This window comes from Nematostella vectensis, chromosome 8 (genome assembly GCF_932526225.1).
Source record: "Nematostella vectensis chromosome 8, jaNemVect1.1, whole genome shotgun sequence".
NCBI lineage: Eukaryota > Metazoa > Cnidaria > Anthozoa > Actiniaria > Edwardsiidae > Nematostella > Nematostella vectensis.
Window position 1 is genome coordinate 3,076,888 of NC_064041.1, and position 19,355 is coordinate 3,096,242.

Below are 19,355 nucleotides of genomic sequence, written 5' to 3' on the forward strand. Positions count from 1 at the left end.
AGACTACTTAAAGCCGCATTGTCACCAGTTTACTTCCGGAGGTCCGACGGAAACCTCAACCGTTAAAAGACAAAAGAATCTATATTATCCGAGATATTAAACAGGCCATCCGCTCTAAATTATCAATCACATCCTCAAAGAAACTAGACACACTGCTTTCAATATTTTGAAATATTTTTCGCGCTTGCCGTTAAAAATCATCGGAGATTTTAACGTAATCGACCGGAAGTGGACTGGTGCCAATACGGCTTTAAAGCGTTCCGCCCTTACCCCAGGTCTATGAGGAACCTGGCCATATCTAGGTTGCCGTGTGCGCACGCCGCCATCAAAGGAGTCTTGTAGTACTTGTCACGCTGGTCAATAGGGGTGCCTCTGAAAAACGCAGCTTTCAGTGTCTCCAGATCTCCTAGCTTGGCGGCGTCACTTATGTTAGTATATGAGGTGTCTGGAAAAGAAAATAAGTTAGTGGTTAATAAACATATTAATCAAAACAGAAAGGTTTATAGTAGGAGATGAAACAAACAAATTTATTTAAAACCAAAATTAGAGGAAAAGTAAAGTAACTTTAATCTACGATTTGGAGATGTGAGAAGCAATGCTTCTACGCCACCGCTAGCAGATTATGTGACAGATCACAAGTGCCCTGGATTTTGGCGGCCAAATAACAACAACAAAAAAACATCTTTTTAGCGTTACGTTAAGCCAGGAAGTTTCTTTGTCAGAACGGGTTTTTATTCAATTAAATATTTTTGTCATTCTTTAACGTGGTGTGCGCATTCATTTCAGTGTTTATTTTGGCTTAAATTTGACAAAAAGTGAGTACAAAGTGCTTATTATTTAATCTCCACAAGGAGAGTAAGACTGGATCCGCTACTGCAAGGGATGTAGGGATGTATATTTGACATCACATATAGGAGGGGGAGTTATTGCTATTACTATCATTTTCCCCGTGATGACTACCTGGGAAGTTAAGGTACCAAGCCGAGTCGTCCTGAATAGGGTGGGAAGGAGGGTGATCACGATCAAATCGAGAATTGTCTGTAAAATGCTGAAAGGGAAGAGAAAATATTATAGTATGTCAAGCAGAGAAAGCTAGAATAACAAGCTACATAGCAATTATGATGACAGTGGCTATATAGGTTTCAGAAGCTGGGAGGCTGAATTACGAGAGTGCAGATACAAAATAGACAAATTGAAGAGGAAAGGCCACCCAATACTACTCAAGTATGACCATAATACACCCAGGCTCCAGGGAGGGGGGGTACTTCAGGGTAAAAGTGATAGGGATGCTCCTTGGGAAATTCGAAAAATACCGCTAACAAATACCGGCACATCAAAAAATGCTAACCTTAAAAATAACCGAGAAGCCCTTAATAATATCAATTCTAAGTAAAAAGCCTATTTTTCCTCGGATACTCCCTACAAATACCTGAGATACTATTTGATTCCTATTTTGACCCCTAAAAATGCGACTAGAATCCCTATCAGGTCGACATGGGAAGAACCCCCCCCCCCGACCCCAGGCTCCCTATACCTGGGCACAATAAGTGAAGTTGCATCAAGTACTTAGGTCTAAACAGATCATCAACATGTCTCTCTTACCACATATCTTTCAACAAAGTCTCCTGGGGGTCCCCCATGGCGTGTTCTAGGCCCGTCAGGTGCAGTGCAGATTGGAAGTGGCACTTTCGTTTTCCCCTAAAAACAAGATTTATAATGTTTTCACATACCTCTGAAAACAATGTTCTTACATCTTCAATAATAACTATCAATTGACAGCAGATTCTAAAATTAAACCACAGCACAACCAGTATAACCGTGAACACCTGAAATATGTGTGGATTGTTTCTCTTCTGATAAATCAGAGGCGAGAATTCAGACACCAAGACATGTTTCTAGTTGACTGTTTGAATATCTCCCGAGTGATTAGTTGAGATTGCATTCATAGAATCTGTGTATCGTAACCCGCAGTGCTTCATGGGTATCCAGAAAATAGAAAAATAAGTGGAAATATCCAGGTTATCCAGGTTTCAAAGGCTGCAGAATTCTTGTTTACATTCTTTTAAACAATCACATAGCTTTCAGAAACAAGGATTTAGTTGTTTATACACTACCCATGAAGCACCGCAGGTTACGACACATGGGTTCTCGAGTGCAACCTTATTTGAAATAGGTGTATCTTTCCAGTGTTCAGGGTTTTACTGGTTGCGCCGTAACACATACCTTCTTTTTCTTTCCCTTTTTTCCACCTTTCTTTTTCTTTTTCTGATAGAATAAAGTGAAAAAAATGATTGACACAGTCAATCTCTCCTCATTATTACAGACAGAAATATGATACTTAATAAACTGATATAAAAAAGGTTAAAACATCTCTTTTATAAAAGACTCTCACTATTAATAAAATTCATTAGTTATTTACCTTTCCTCCAGTTACCATGAATTGCTGAAAAAAGTAAAAATTGTCTGTCAAATTGCACAAAAAAGATGGTGTCTAAGAGGGTTACAATACTCATATGTAGCTTATTAAATAAGGTTGCCATTAGAACTAGGTCCGCCCTTAGGATTATACATGCAGGTAGCTAGGGGTTGGCAGAACTAGGTCCGCCCTTAGGATTATACATGCAGGTAGCTAGGGGTTGGCATGACATGGCATAATATCCATGACTTGCAGCCCCAAGAAAATCCTGGCTAAATAATGATTAATATAAATATTACCTTATTAATTATTTTTTTGCAAGTAAGAAACAAGGTATAGTCCGCTTTGTCCTCTTTGCTGGGGTCGTGAACTGAAGCTATCTTGTTGAGATCATCAGTCTCCACAGGACAGCCTGGAAACAAGTTCTCATGTTAGTCTATGAAAATAAAAAAGGGGCTATCTGGAAAGGATGAGGCATGAAATTGTGCTTGTTATATTATCCATGGGAGGGGTACCACCATACTTTGTGAATAAGGGGAGGGGGGAAGAAAGGGTAAAGGGGGTTTGAAGTGCTCTAATTTTTATCATGAAAAAAAGAGGGAAGGTTATCAGGGAGGGGCAGGGAATGGCGTAGAGCTTGCTATATCATGACTGGGAGGGGTAACACCTTATTTTGTGAAAAAGGGAAAGGGAGAAGTTAGGGAAGTTGAACAAGATCAAATTATGTCAATCTTCATCTATGGAAAAAAAGGGGAGACTAAAGGGGGATTTTCCTCCCATTTCCACTAGGGATGCTCACTTGTCATATTTTTAAGGGGTCAAAAATTGGCTCCCGGTATTATTAAGAGGGTTATCCCATGTCTGATAAATTTATGCGTGGCATGTCTGAAACAATTGAGGCCACTGAATAGATTAGAGAACACGGTAAAACAATGGAAGGGAACCACGAGAATTAGGATACTTTGTCAGTGATTTCTTAATAAAAATAAACAAAAATGCGTCTCAAATTTGTGTTGAATATTGACCTAAACAAATAAAATATTTCTAACCTTAATCCAAAATGTGCACTGTCTTCCAGTTAGCGAAATCCTTTTTTTAGCTGCCTTTTCTAAAAAAACCCTTGCGATCGTTGCTTTCAACTCTTGAAATATTTAAATGGTGCTGTGTAACCATAGCCTCTTTAGTGTTCGTGACAAGCTCAAGCCCTCTCCGAACCTAAATATGTATTTACATAGGTTCTGTATATAATAGGAATGGAGTGAAACAACACTCAATTCCATTGTTCAAAAACCTGCCTAGTTACAGCCTAAAAAGGGCAAATCAAATCAAGTTTCTTTGATCTTCAAGAGTTTCCAGGATGCTGTATTTTACTGGTGTTATCTGAATCATACTTATGGTTTGAAGGCACATGATGAAGTTGTCCTTATTGATATATCCTTTGCGGTTTCCCTCCTCATCCTCTGGATCAAACTGGTGGAACATGCCAAGGACTTTATCCTCGTGTTCCTGTAGCCAATCATATAACTACAGAAAATAATAGTCAATAAGTCAGTTGTATAATTACAAAACAAAATTGTTGATAAGTCAGTCATATAACTACAGAAAATAATAGTCAATAAGTCAGTCATATAACTGCAGAAAATAAAAGTCAATAAGTCAGTCATATAACTACAGAAAATAATAGTCAATAAGTCAGTTGTATCCTACAAAACAGAATTGTCGATAAGTTAGTCATATAACTACAGAAAAAATAGTCAATAAGTCAGTCATAAATAACTGCAGAAAATAATAGTCAATAGGTCAGTCATAAAACTGCAGAATAGTCAATAAGACAGTTGTATAACTACAAAACAAAATTGTCAATAAGTCAGTCATATAACTACAAAAAATAATAATCAAAAGTCAGTCATATAACTGCAGAAAATAATGGTCAATAAGTCAGTCATATAACTACAGAAAATAATAGTCAATAAGTCAGTCATATAACTGCAGAAAATAATGGTCAATAAGTCAGTCATATAACTGCAGGAAATAATAGTCAATAAGTCAGTCATATAAATGCAGAATATAATAGTCGATAAGTCAGTCATACAACTACAGAAAATAATAGTCAATAAGTCAGTTGTATCCTACAAAACAGAATTGTCGATAAGTTAGTCATATAACTACAGAAAAAATAGTCAATAAGTCAGTCATAAATAACTGCAGAAAATAATAGTTAATAAGTCAGTCATATAAATGCAGAAAATAATAGTCAATAAGTCAGTCATATAACTGCAGAAAATAATGGTCAATAAGTCAGTCATAAATAACTGCAGAAAATAATAGTCAATAAGTCAGTCATATAAATGCAGAAAATAATAGTCAATAAGTCAGTCATATAACTGCAGAAAATAATGGTCAATAAGTCAGTCATATAACTGCAGGAAATAATAGTCAATAAGTCAGTCATATAAATACAGAAAATAATAGTCAATATATAATTACAATAACAAAATTGTTGATAAGTCAGTCATATAACTACAGAAAATAATAGTCAATACGTCAATCGTATTCCTGCAGGAAATAATAGTCAATTAGTCAGTTATAAATAACTGCAGAAAATAATAGTCAATAAGTCAGTTGTATCCTACAAAACAGAATTGTCGATAAGTTAGTCATATAACTACAGAAAAAATAGTCAATAAGTCAGTCATAAATAACTGCAGAAAATAATAGTCAATAGGTCAGTCATAAAACTGCAAAATAGTCAATAAGTCAGTTGTATAACTACAAAACAAAATTGTCAATAAGTCAGTCATATAACTACAAAAAATAATAATCAAAAGTCAGTCATACAATTGCAGAAAATAATGGTCAATAAGTCAGTCATATAACTACAGAAAATAATAGTTAATAAGTCAGTCATATAACTACAAAATATAATAGTCGATAAGTCAGTCATACAACTGCAGAAAATAATAGTCAATAGGTCAGTCATATAACTGCAGAAAGTAATAGTTAATAAGTCAGTCATATAACTACAGAAAATAATAGTCAATAAGTCAGTCATATAAATACAGAAAATAATAGTCAATAAGTCAGTCATATAACTGCAGAAAATAATAGTCAATAAGTCAGTCATATAAATGCAGAAAATAATAGTCAATAGGTCAGTCATATAACTGCAGAAAATAATAGTCAATAAGTCAGTCATATAACTGCAGAAAATAATGGTCAATAAGTCAGTCATATAACTGCAGGAAATAATAGTCAATAAGTCAGTCATATAAATACAGAAAATAATAGTCAATAAGTCAGTCATATAACTGCAGAAAATAATAGTCAATAAGTCAGTCATATAACTACAGAAAATAATAGTCAATAAGTCAGTCATATAACTACAGAATATAATAGTCGATAAGTCAGTCATACAACTGCAGAAAATAATAGTCAATAGGTCAGTCATATAACTGCAGAAAATAATAGTCAATAAGTCAGACACATAACTACAGAAAATAATAGTCAATATATAATTACAAAACAAAATTGTTGATAAGTCAGTCATATAACTACAGAAAATAATAGTCAATACGTCAATCATATTGCTGCAGGAAATAATAGTAAATTAGTCAGTCAAATAACTGCAGAAAATAATAGTCAATAAGTCAGTCATATAACTGCAGAAAATAATAGTCAATAAGTCAGTCATATAACTGCAGAAAATAATAGTCAATAAGTCAGTCATATAACTACAGAAAATAATAGTCAATAAGTCAGTTGTATCCTACAAAACAGAATTGTCGATAAGTTAGTCATATAACTACAGAAAAAATAGTCAATAAGTCAGTCATAAATAACTGCAGAAAATAATAGTCAATAAGTCAGTCATATAAATGCAGAAAATAATAGTCAATAAGTCAGTCATATAACTACAGAAAATAATAGTCAATAAGACAGACACATAACTACAGAAAATAATAGTCAATATATAATTACAAAACAAAATTGTTGATAAGTCAGTCATATAACTACAGAAAATAATAGTCAATACGTCAATCATATTCCTGCAGGAAATAATAGTCAATTAGTCAGTCAAATAACTGCAGAAAATAATAGTCAATAAGTCAGTTGTATCCTACAAAACAGAATTGTCGATAAGTTAGTCATATAACTACAGAAAAAATAGTCAATAAGTCAGTCATAAATAACTGCAGAAAATAATAGTCAATAGGTCAGTCATAAAACTGCAAAATAGTCAATAAGTCAGTTGTATAACTACAAAACAAAATTGTCAATAAGTCAGTCATATAACTACAGAAAATAATAGTCAATAAGTCAGTCATATAACTGCAGAAAATAATAGTCAATAAGTCAGTCATATAACTGCAGGAAATAATAGTCAATAAGTCAGTCATATAACTGCAGGAAATAATAGTCAATAAGTCAGTCATATAAATACAGAAAATAATAGTCAATAAGTCAGTCATATAACTACAGAAAATAATAGTCAATAAGTCAGTCATATAAATACAGAAAATAATAGTCAATAAGTCAGTCATATAAATACAGAAAATAATAGTCAATAAGTCAGTCATATAACTGCAGAAAATAATAGTCAATAAGTCAGTCATATAACTGCAGAAAATAATGGTCAATAAGTCAGTCATATAACTACAGAAAAAATAGTCAATAATCAGTCATATAACTAGTCAGGTATAGAAAATGTTATATCTCTAACGTGTCAATACTAGGGAAACCAGTCACTACTTGAAGTTTTTAAAAAATGAACAATTCCCATGCTAGCAACTTCCAGAATGGAACCAATCAAAACACACGTCAGGTCATCCCATAGCAACCCAGCTAATCAGGATCCATTCCCTTGCTCATTTACTGTAACCAAACTTGTTATGATAAGTTCCTAATAGGACAAACAAATTTATTCTAAAATGTCCCTGCTTTAATCTGAAATTTGAATGGTCAAAGTAGTGGGGACTGTTTTTTTTTCTGGTTTGATTGTAGGCTGAAAATATCCATACTTGGTAATTTTTAGTAAAAAACCAAACAAAACTTGAATGCTCCACAATTCAGGTTTCCCCTGGGTACAAGGCAGCAGCCTAATTGTGGACCTACCCTAACAGAGTATGGCTCATTCCCTTTCACAGCTCCTTTGGTTAGCCTTGCAGAAGTCTTCTCTGCCTTACGACATTCCTTAATAGCGTCCTTGTGCTCATTGTCTTTAGCTAATAGTCTTGGCGTCTTACCATCCTTGTTTTTCAAACTAGCAGGGCAGCCTCTTTGGGCTAAAAATTTACAAATAGGTCCAAACCCCTGTGACGCAGCATGATGCATGGGTGTGTTCCCATCCAGGGCAACTTTCCCGAGGTCACTTCCATAGGCAGCTAGCACCCTTATCACATTAAAGTGTCCATTGTAAGCTGCCCTATGAGCGGGATGCACATTTTCGTTGTCAACAACATTGTAGTCTGCACCAGCTTCTAGAATATGGCGAACACATCCAACGCTGCCGGATGACGCTGCAAAGTGCAGAGCTGACTGACCAGATTTCTAAGAAAAAAACATTAATATAGTAGTTAGTTATTAGGTGCCACTTTTTTCCTGCAAAATTTTGACAAAAACTGAAGGGGGATGAAAACTTTTCTAGCTACATTTTGTGTTGAAAATGTGGTGTACTTTTTTTTTGGAGGGGGGTCAACATTTTACACTTTTGAAGTAAGAGTTGGGGTAGCAGAGCCTTTAGGTGTTCCCTCACCTCATGTCGACTATCTGGGTTAGCACCAGCGTCCAGGACACCCTTGACCATGTCATCCAGACCGGCCTCGGCAGCCAAAAGCAGCAAGGGCTGGCCATCCGTGCTCTTGAAAATGATGAACAAGAATATCGAACAATAAGGCAAAAGGGATATCTGAAATTGATTGCAATCATTCTCACATTGCTCAAAATCAAAGATAATCGTAGATATATGCAATTTTGAGTCTTACCACATTATTGACATTAGCTCCATGTCTGAGGGCGATTTGTAAACATTCCAGATGACGTTTGGTAGGTTGAATACAGTAGAATAAGATTCCTTTGCCTTCACTATCACAAACTAAAGGGACACAAAAAATTATGTGAAACAGAGCCAGGTATAAAAAATATCATGCAAACATTTGACTAAGACATTGCTTAATTTTTATTTTATTTTGAACAAAACCAATACTAAGTTCTAACCATCATCATTATTAAGTAAATATTGAAACTCTTTTTAAAGTAATGCCTAGTTTAAGATAAGGGGCCTTTTCTTGAATGTGCACCACTCTTGGGCACCCCTTCAAGTAGACCCCAACCAGCCCAAACCAGTAGGTAACAAAATTATTTTCTAATACAGGGCTTTCAGTGCACCCTTGTGTCAACTCACACTCTACATTCAGGCCCGTACCCAGGGGGGGGGGGTGTGTGCAGGGGGCAACGCACCCCCCCCACACACACACAACAGCCGAAAATCCACTTTCGGTTCTCAATAGACGTGCTTATTCGTAGACAAAACTATAAAGCATAAGCAGGAGACCATGGCATAAGCTAGATCACTCTGTGTATGTCATTAATCCATAAGTCAGACTTTATTTGTAGCCAAATCCGACAATTAACGTCCCGTGGAGATAATGCAAAGGCATAAGAAAATCCCTTTTTGTTCTTTCGGGCGTGTTCAGATTTTTATCAGAACCCCCCCCCTCCCCCAGAAAAATTAGGTCCACTTTTTTAGGATTTCGCATCCCCCCCCCCCAAGAAAAATCCTGGGAATGGGCCTGACATTTGATGCTTGAAAAGCTAATTGTCTGAGTAAATTGAATAAAACTTACCAGTCATGTCAGATCCAGCTTGTGCTAGCAACAACAGAGCCTGGACATGTCCGAATTCTGCGGCTCTCATGGCAGGCGTCCTGCTCTTTAGGTCGATCATGTTAGGACTGGCCCCGAGACTCAGCAGGAACGTTATCATTTTCTCGTTATTTTTACATGCTGCAAGGTGAAGGCCTGTCTCTCCATTCTCTGGCTCTACAAAGTAAGATGATATTCCATTAAAAAATTGAGGAAAACAGTGAACAATATATAGAAAGTAGTGGATGAAAGAATGCCAACAACCTGAACACCCTCCCGTCACCATGACCATAGACTTCTCGTAATAAAAAGTTGCCAAAATCAAAGACTTTCTGCATACAACACAAATGCCTGTGACCCACTCTCCACCTTAGAAAAGCTTCAAATCACTCATAAGTATAACTGTGAAGATATAGAAGAAGTACACAGTAAAATGCAACCAACAATTTTAAAAGGCAAAAATCGTGAAAGAGATCAGGGGTGGATCCAGACTAATTCAACTGATTCCAGTGAATCACTCAAAATCCCAGAAAAATGTTCTTTTTTTGTAGATTTGAATTTTAAAAAGTTCAATAAAAATAAACATCCATCTGTTGTCTGTCATTTAAACACTATAAGACCTGCTTCCGGGGTTATTTCGCTGTTATTTCCTTTAGCGCTTACACAGCATTTCCGGTCCACCCACGGGAAATATTGCTCCTGATGGTGAGCGATAAATCTAGTTTGGGGGAGGGGACCCATTTAGAAATTTTGTGCGTGTATAAAAATTATGCGCGTGTTCTGGAACTACTCAAGCTCTTCACCGATTGGCTACGGCCCACGCGTAACTACTCAAGCTCTGTTTTGATTGGTTGCTATAACGTGTGAATCACTTTTGAATCAGTTGACAATAAAATCCCGATGCTACCCTCGAGAAAGTAGGCCTTTGCTTGCTTTAGCGTGTGATCTCTTGTACACATCTCTCGAACCGAAATCTTAAAAGGGAAGCATGGCTTCATAAAATGCAGACGTTTCTCGTGGAGAGCCTGTCTGCCAAAAGGAGGAGTGTTATCCTTTTGATTATGGTGTAGAATTTGATCGAATTCAGATCCCGAGAAGTTGGAATTAATGATGAAAGTGTGGGGACAGGACGATAGATCTTTAGAATTCTCTATGAGTTAATTATGGCAATGGAAAGTTTTTAGCAAAACCCCCGGACAGTGTATTCTTAGTATATTAATAGCATTTCTGTTTGCCCTGTGTTTTATTTGGGAAGATTTTCGGCTGTTATTTTAGTAAGTCAAATAGGCTGGTAAGATACCACACATGAGCAAAATTGACCAGTACACAAATTTTCGATGCCTCTAATGGTTGAATCTAGGAGAAACATACAAAGAGGAGTAGTGCCAATAGATCAGCAACTAGATAGGATAATCCACCGTAAAATTGCTTAGAATTGAGAGGTCATGGAGTCAATTATTGATACGAGTTGCTGTCTGTGTGGCACAAGCTACGTTATAATGCAAGGGGAGGTTGTTTTTTAAGTATATATTACAATTACACCATTTGGATATTGCCAAGGGGTACTCGAAGAGAATAACTGGTACTTGCCTCGCCACACTTTCAAGAACACAAATTTGTTTAAATTAGGTAGAAATAGTGTATTTATTATCTGACTAATCGATTAATGAAGTCACTCAGTTTTAAATGACCAAAAGTTTAATACAGCACTGGTAAAACGTAACCTCGAATTTATATATCACTATATACTGTAAATTCCTAAAATGCCAAATGCATCCAAAAATTCTGCAAATTGCATGTTTCAAACACGTAATTTCATAAATTTCCTGTTGGGCATGCCTTTATACCCCTCCCCCCTTGATTGGTCCGTGACCATTTGGAATCAGTCAACTTTAGGCCTGGATCCATCCCTGGGGATACAACAAGTCTTATGGGAAGAAGTTAAACAACATTGACTCAAAAATGTAAATAACTTGAATATTGCCTTAACCCATTGGCTCCTGGCTATTTTTGAGCTGAATTTACAAAAAACAGACTGAAAACAGATACCTCCCCCCCTATTCTGAGTTTTATACAGCCTGTCAAAGTCAAACACAGCTGCACCTAGTCAGCGGTATCCAAGCTTTCCAACAGTGCTTTGCGGTCCCCACTTTTAATCCCCCGTCATTGTGCTTATGCCAGCACAAGTTGATGGTTGCTTGTATTTTTCATAAAAATACAGCTGTGAGCATATTGGGAGAGTGTCTCAGGACATCATGAAGTCTTTTGGGGCATAATTGAGTGCTTTGCTTATGGATATTTGCAAGCAAAGGTGGATTCATGATGATTTTTTCTTGTTTGGCTTTGCCTGGATGAGAAAATAATTTTCTAATGAATCACCACAGCTCTCCTAAATGCTGTCTTTTCTGAAACCAAATTGATTCCAAAATTGTTTACACTGCTATTCTGGGTGTGTATGACCTGGAATTGATTTGTTTGGCTTCGGGGTGAAAAGACTTATAAAAAACCATCTGACTTTGGGGAGAGGAGTGTTGACTGGCCCTCCCCTCGTGAATTTTTCCCTGGATCTCCCAGAATGCTTTGCAATCCGTAAAGGCATCTTCGTGGTTTTACAAGCCTTCAATGGACATTGTGTTTTGAGGCCATGGAAATGAACCTGGAGGATCACAATAAAGGTATCTATTTGTGTCTTGAGCTGTGTTTGCTGATTTCTCTCCCTTGTGTGGTATTTTGAGCGTTTTATTGAGGGGGGATTCTGCTTTTTTTCCCTTGTTCGATTTGAAATTTGTCAAAGAACCTGTGTTATTATTTGGCTTAAGAGTACTTGCCAACACCTAGGTTGGATGCATATCTTCAAGACCATTTATCCCTTAGACTGATGCCTGAGTATCTTCATCTTCTTGTGTTTAGTTTGCATTTATGAATTTTTTGGGTTGTGGGTACTTCCCAAAGCCGGTACAGGCTGGTTGAGGGGTCAATGTGTTAAATTTAAAGTTGATTCTTCTCTCTCAAAATTTGAAAAAAAGTATCAAATAAAAGGGAAAATTGTTTTTCAAAATTGTATTTTATTAATCTCTTCCTTGTCAAGCTACAAGGGATGATAAGAAAAATTACTACAGACAATCACGCACTGGGCTAAATTACGATGGTAATAGACTCTGGATTGTAAATGTCGTTTGATATAAAAACGATTAACACCGATTTGAAAAATTGACATCAAGTAGTGTTGATTTTTTTCCTGTAAATTATCAGGATTTGCACATTAAAAAAGCTTTTGTAAAAGTCCCTTTTTTAAAAAATCATAAATAATGATGGAGTAAAATAAAATTCAATAAGGACCCCCGAGGGAGTAATTAGGTAAACAGAGATCATGGATTAGAGAAAGGCTGAATTAGGAACACGGAATTAACTAATTCTGCTTGGCTAAAACTAAACCCAGATTAATAAAAAGCGAAGAAACACTATTAAGCAAGAAATAAATGCTAAAAATGTATAAATTTATGGCGCTCTAGACAATTAATGAGAAAAAGTGTTGGGGTTTTGCAAAGAGAGTGTTGTGATTTTGATTGGCCTTAACAACGACAACGATACAAAACATATTGGTCGAGTTGTGGTTCCAGGACAAAATTTACCGCAGTTAAAAGCTATAAATTTAGATTAAGAAGAAACAAAGGCTTTTCAAAGGGGAGTCTTGAAGAAGTCAAACTACGGGGTGGTTTTCATTCACGAACGAAAGGTTTTCAGTGTCGCGTTTCCATTCCTTATCTCCACTCTTAAGTTATTCTGATAAGCGAACACTTATAAGTTAATATCTACCAACCTGAGTAGTTGATAAGTTGTGGAATCCCATTTAAAGTCAGCTTTTCAATCTGGTCTTGATCCTCATTTCGGACAGACTGCAGAAGCTTTAGAAGCTGTAAATGTTCTAAGCGTTCCGTGGCTATCGGCATTTCTGGCACGTTTCAGACACAGCCGCAAAACTCGTCTTTCCTTTTAATTATATTAGCTGCAATTCCGCAGACTGTTACAGGAGTAGCTAAAGTTCGTGTAGACAGAAGACATTAGATGCATGGTTTAGAAATGTGAGGTTTTCATTGCTTGAAAGTTGAGAAGTCTTCAGTCTTGCTTAGTTTAGCGCGTTGTTGTTAGGAAACATCCAAGGAGGCTATCAGGTGTTTCCTGATTGGCTGATGCATAAGGGGCAAGATACGATCGCTCAAATGAGCCCCTTCAACATTCCAATACAAACAAACCGAAAATAAACCCTATCGGACTTCTTTTATAAACTGGTATCTTTTTTAAGCTGTACTTCCCAGAATTCGATGCTATTCTCATTTTTAAAGTATCAAATCTAGCTTCTATCATGCAAAGAGTACTACAGTGATCCCGAAAGCGTCCCAATATACGATACCCAGAATCCCTTGCTGTCATTATTCCAAGATGGCGGTCAACGAGAAGCAGCCCCCATTTGTTTTTATTGAAACTTCAATGGTAAACTACACACTGTTGTCATACTGCAATAAATCTGACCTCTTTTATTGTTTGAGTGCGTGTCTTTTTGTTGTGATGAAGGAATTTCACAATAACTTTGTTGTTTTGTTGTTCAGGGAAGTTTTGAAGTTGAACTCTACTGGCGGCATGCGCCAAAGACTTGTAGAAATTTCACAGAACTGGTGAGTTATTCTACTTTGATTAGTATATTCATCCATTCATAGCTAGATCTATGTGAACTTTTTTGTATGGTCCCGTTTTTGTATTTCAACTTGATCGAATAGATCTTAGAAAAATGTTTGACAAGTACTTATATCCCGAAGATTTGACAATCCAGCACGTGTTCACAAGATAAAGTGCCGCAACTCATAAACCAAACGCATATACGGACATGCCTATCTCCTTGGCCGCCAAAAAGTGGATCGTTTCTTATTGAGTGATTGTCAAGTACTATAATTTTTACATATGATACCCAGGGTTCAAAATAGCGGCCGGCTGCCAGCGATATCCGGCTGTTTTCTGGTCTTTGCTGGCTCTTTTTTTCTGTATTCCCCTCTCATATTTTAAGTATGCTGTTTTTTTTTTTTTTTTACCAAAAGCCACAAAGTAGGCAATCTCTAGCTGATTTAAAAACATTATTTTGAACCCTGGATACCTATGACTGTGCACCCCCTTCAGCCAATCCTGGGTAAGCCCCTTTTCAAAAAGGGCCAGCATCAGCCAGCATTTCTGGTACAGCTACACTCGGCTCGCCAGAGGACAAAAGATGCTGGCAAACTACTTTGTGCCAGGGGCCAATCTATCTTTTCGCTGAAAGGGGGATGTTTGTCTCAGTGACAGAGGGGTAGAGTTTATTATATTTTGTTACATATGGCTTTCTGGAAGGGCGTTTAAACCCCCTAAACTTTCCCCCTGGATCCACTACTGTGTACTAACAACGCGGAGTGCAACTGCATCACTGCAGCTGTTTTCGCCCTGTTCTCATGGGGCAAACTCTAGCCAGACAAACTAAATTCACAGGCACCTGAAATTTTTCTAGGCTCAAAGAGGATACTTTAACAACTGTAAGTTCCACAGAGTAATAAGGGTAAGTTGAAATGGATTTTAATTCCCACAGACCTGATACTTCATTGTACCACAGGCCTTATTTCGTGGCAAATACATACATTTGCATAAGCCAATACAGGGTCTTAAAGCCGCATTGTCACCAGTTAACTTCCGGTCAATTACGTAAGAATCTCTGATGATTTTTAACGGAAACACGAAAAATATTTCAAAATATTGAAAGCAGTGTGTCTATCGGAAGTTTCTTTGAGGATGTGACAGATAATTTAGAGCGGATGGCCTGTTTAATATCTCGGATTAGAATAGATTCTTTTGTCTTTTAGCGGTTGAGGTTTCCATTTGACCTCCGGAAGTAAACTGGTGAAAAAGCGGCTTTAATACAGAGTTGTTATGGGAGGGAGGGGGCGTACCCACATTGCTTTATTGAATAACTGGGGACATGGGTAGGGTTTGTCAGGCTCCATAATAATAAATCTGTACCTCTCTAATCATGTTTACTTTAGAAAACCTGGTCAAAGGATATTTCAAAATCTATGGACCTGTTAGACCCTTTATTGTTATTGTATGTGTTTTGATACCCATAATGTCAAAAAGTACTGTAAAACAGACAGAAACATTGAAAAAAAAGAATATTTAAATTATAATAAATTTGATATAATAGAACAAAGAAAAAAGACGAATGTAAAATGGTATGATGTTGGGGAAAATATGTACTGTTTTAAAATGAAATAAAAAAAGAGGAAACAAAAGTATGGTATTTTATTTCTTTCAGGATTTTATGATTCAGACTGGAGATCCAACGGGAACAGGCAGGGGCGGAGCTTCCATTTATGGGTAAGAGCGCTTACACTGATGGTTAATCTGTCCCCAAAGGGGGACTTTATTTATCAATTTTCTACTCCTCCCAGGGGTTCTTTATTGCCTTCCATATTAGATTGAAAACCTGCTGCAAGCTTAGATACTTCTATTTTTAAAAAAGAATTGAAAACTTTGCTATGTTGCAGACGTTTAAGATTGTGCTTGTATTATGTAAATCCGTATCAGGATTAAATTTTTATTAACGCTGCAGACCAACATTTGAAGATGAAGTCACAAGAGAACTCAAGCACACAGGAGCAGGGATACTTTCTATGGCCAACAGGTAATAACAGGTAAATAGACATAAAGACTGGTAGAAAACAGGTAAAAAGACATAAAAACTGGTACACAGAGAGACTACCGACTGATGAAAAAATGTAGACACAGAGCATATCAATTGGTAAATAGACATAGAAACTGGTAGACAGAGAGACTGCCGACTGATGGAAAAATGTAGACACAGAGAGCATATCAATTGGTAAATAGACATAAAAACTGGTAGACAGAGAGACTACCGACTGATGGAAAAATGTAGACACAGAGAGCATATCAATTGGTGGAGGTGGGCTCAAGGAGCTGTGGTTACCCTATTCTGTTTTAAAGAGTTTAAAAGAAAATATGTATGAAAAATAAATCCCCTGCCACACCCTGTCTTTGTTATTTTTGCTTAGGTCGTCCCCTTATGATTGGAACTCCAATAGCTTGGTCCCTGATATTTGACTGATGTCTTACTGTAAATGTCCTTCTTTCTGATTATTGCAATGTAAGTAGGACTACTTTCTGTTGTTTACTCCTTTATGTTATAGTGGGCCAAATACAAATGGAAGTCAATTTTTTGTCACCCTGGCACCAACACAGTGGCTAGACGGTAAGAAAAATATATTTATGATTTTAATTTATGAAATTGATAAAATGATATATATATAATTTTAATTAATAAAATTGATAATCATATTTTATATATACTACAAACTACTGTATCATAATCTGAAAAAACCTAACCTCAAACATAACTGTATATATTGTTTCTTGTTTAGGAGAACAAGTTGTCCTTTTTCTTGTTATAAAAAAGGGTCATAGTACAAGCATAAAACATTTCAATTAAATTTTTTTATGGTGGTGGTGGTGGGGGCGGCTGAGGTTTTTACAGTATTTTACATTCTAGGGGAGGGGGAGGCAGTAGGGGACTCTGGACACATGCAGCTTCAATAATATTTTTTTATCCTTTTTCTTTCCAGGAAAGCACACTATATTTGGGCGAATAAATAAAGGACTGGAAGTTGTTAAAAGAATAGGACTTGTTGAAACTAATGCAGATGATAGGTGAGGTGTTATTGTCATATATGAACAAGATAACCCAACTAACCACAAAACAAGCAAAATACCCTTCCACGTTCCATCTGATTTTAATTGTATGGATTGTTAAAAAAAACAATTTACTGTTAATGTGGATATAGATAATAGAGTTATTTTAGTGCCGCTTTGTGCTTTTTTTGTGAACTTTGTGATTTTCTTACAGTTGGGAGACATTGCTGTAGGGTGGGTTAAAAGAGAGAGGGATTATTAATAGTGAGACAACATGACGGAAAAACATGACGCTTCAAATAAGCCCATTTTACATCGAATAAGGCGGAGAATTTCTCTGAGTACTTAGTAACTTATAGCAAACAAAATATCAAGTATGACTTTTTGTAAAGTGTCATTGAAATTTGAGCTTCTCGTCCCTGAACTGAGCACAGGGCAATGATGATCAAGGAAAAATTATCTTAACAAGCCAAAATCTGGTTATGTGCACTTCGGCCTCACATTATTAAAAATCAGTTTTAAAAATCAGTCCGTAATACAAGGAACCTATAGCCACTGAAGAAAATGTGTCTTCTCTCTCTATCTGAAATTGCATGTTTTCCAGGTTTTTCCGTCATGTCTAGTGAGACAGCCATGCTACAAGCTAGCCTTCGTTTAGGCAACTGTCAACTGGCCCATGCAAGTTGTTGTATGGGCCAGTTGTTATCTAAAAAGAAATTAGATTCTAGTGAAGAGGAAAGCAATGAAAATACCTGGTATGCTCTTCAAGTCTGAAAAAAGCTGAGGAAACTGGACTTGAATGTGGTTCAAAAAACCCTTAAGTTGGTTAATTCCAACTTTTTTTTTTTTTTTTTTTCTTTACAGACCCTTACATGATGTGTACATCGTAAACAGCAGAGCATAAGAAGTACAAGGCGCCATAATCACTCAGATATATCAGGCACATAGCCAGCAGTGGGCGATAGGAACCTTCCTCGTCCATCAAAAACAGTCTTTTATTCATGAAAAATCGCCAAATCTTACACTTTTCAAGGGTGCAGCCAGGGGGGAGGGTCTAGAGGCCAGGGTCTCCCCCTTCCAGCAGCCAAAAAAAAACAGTAAATGGAGGAGACATTACTTAAAATAAATGGGCCTTTTGGGGACCCCTCCTGTTAAAAATCCTGGCTACGCCCAGCTGCTTTTCACACGTGATATCTATGACTGTCAATGCCCCTCATCACATCCTGGCTTTGTGTACATGGATTGTGTACTATGTGCCCAAGTCGCAGAACCTGATGGACCTCTCAACAAGCTAGCCTGGTGCCTAGACACAAGTTCCTTGTGAACTCTCGCTAGCTTTGATTAAGAGCTAAATTCAAGGCTTTGAAATCAAGGTTCATTTTAATTTGGGTGTGTTTATGAGATCAAGGAATGGATACATGTAAACTCAAGATCCATGAAAAAATAAACTACACCATGAGTTTTTTTATTTGATTTCATTATTATTCCTTTTTTGCTTTGCTTTTATCTGTCCTCTTTGTACATTAGAAGCTCAATGGAACTACTTAACAGTTCACTTAGGGGTCATTCACACTTACACAGATTCAAAAGTATCCGGATTCGTTTCACTGAAAACACTATCATTTTTGCAGTGTGTTCGCCTGAACCCAGCCGTCCACACTAACACGGATTCAAACATTTGAAAACACTGAAAGGTACTTGGTGACATCATTTTTATATGTGCATGCTCAAAGCATTGTGCACCTGCAATATGACACCACCATTTTCATTTTGATAGGAATTTGACCGTCCACACTACAGATTCATTTTCGACGACATTTTCAAAAGTATCCGGATTCGCTTGATCCAGCACATGTGTTCGTGTGGACGTAAGACTTAAACGTATAAAAAAATATATGGATCCAAACGAATCTGTGTTAGTGTGGAAGGCCCCTTAGAGAAATGTTTAATATCTCTTTAGGACAAATGCAGTATCTCCAGCACAGTCATGAAAATTTGCGGTTGAAAAACACTGCTTGGCTCGCTATGGCATAAAGTGGGTGCATATTAGATAAACAATTGATCATCAGTAACCCTCCTGCATCACCCAGGCATCAAAAGTGAACAAAGAAATATGTTGTTATTGGGGCATTTAATGAAAAAAAATCTTCGATAACTTTTTTCTGTACTTACTCTGTGTTTATAAATTATCCGATCTTTCAGATATTTTACTGATTTTCTTTTTTTTTAAGTTGATTATTTTTGATTTAATATGTTATTACTGGAGCAAATTATATATTTTCCCCTAAAATATATAGCCAAAGGATTTAATGTTTTGTGGGTTTTTCTGTCCCTGTAGAAGATGAAGCAGCCAGTTTGCC

General features: G+C 36.7%; 2 protein-coding genes across 3 annotated transcripts in view; one reads left to right on the plus strand and one right to left on the minus strand.

Annotated features, from left to right (window-relative positions):
- LOC116614733 (ankyrin repeat and EF-hand domain-containing protein 1) overlaps positions 1-13,499 on the minus strand; it is a 22,828-nt gene extending 9,329 nt beyond the window's left edge. For both annotated transcript variants that reach the window (XM_032376052.2, XM_032376053.2), the window contains exons 1-12: positions 13,097-13,499; positions 9,259-9,453; positions 8,398-8,507; positions 8,169-8,273; positions 7,529-7,963; positions 3,808-3,940; positions 2,716-2,828; positions 2,420-2,443; positions 2,224-2,265; positions 1,603-1,698; positions 961-1,048; positions 271-445 (exon numbers count right to left, since the gene is read on the minus strand). In XM_032376052.2, the coding sequence (XP_032231943.1) occupies positions 271-445; positions 961-1,048; positions 1,603-1,698; positions 2,224-2,265; positions 2,420-2,443; positions 2,716-2,828; positions 3,808-3,940; positions 7,529-7,963; positions 8,169-8,273; positions 8,398-8,507; positions 9,259-9,453; positions 13,097-13,226 (1,646 nt within the window). In that variant the 5' untranslated portion in view covers positions 13,227-13,499. The remainder of the gene's footprint in view (positions 1-270; positions 446-960; positions 1,049-1,602; positions 1,699-2,223; positions 2,266-2,419; positions 2,444-2,715; positions 2,829-3,807; positions 3,941-7,528; positions 7,964-8,168; positions 8,274-8,397; positions 8,508-9,258; positions 9,454-13,096) is intronic.
- Positions 13,500-13,561: 62 nt separating this feature from the next.
- LOC5507418 (peptidyl-prolyl cis-trans isomerase-like 1) lies at positions 13,562-18,463 on the plus strand. Its single transcript, XM_032376057.2, has 8 exons — positions 13,562-13,767; positions 13,884-13,949; positions 14,807-14,854; positions 15,605-15,666; positions 15,902-15,973; positions 16,497-16,558; positions 16,929-17,013; positions 17,860-18,463. Exons 1-8 carry the CDS (start codon positions 13,717-13,719, stop codon positions 17,897-17,899), a joined length of 486 nt encoding a protein of 161 aa, XP_032231948.1. The 5' UTR covers positions 13,562-13,716; the 3' UTR covers positions 17,900-18,463.
- Positions 18,464-19,355: the final 892 nt, after the last annotated feature.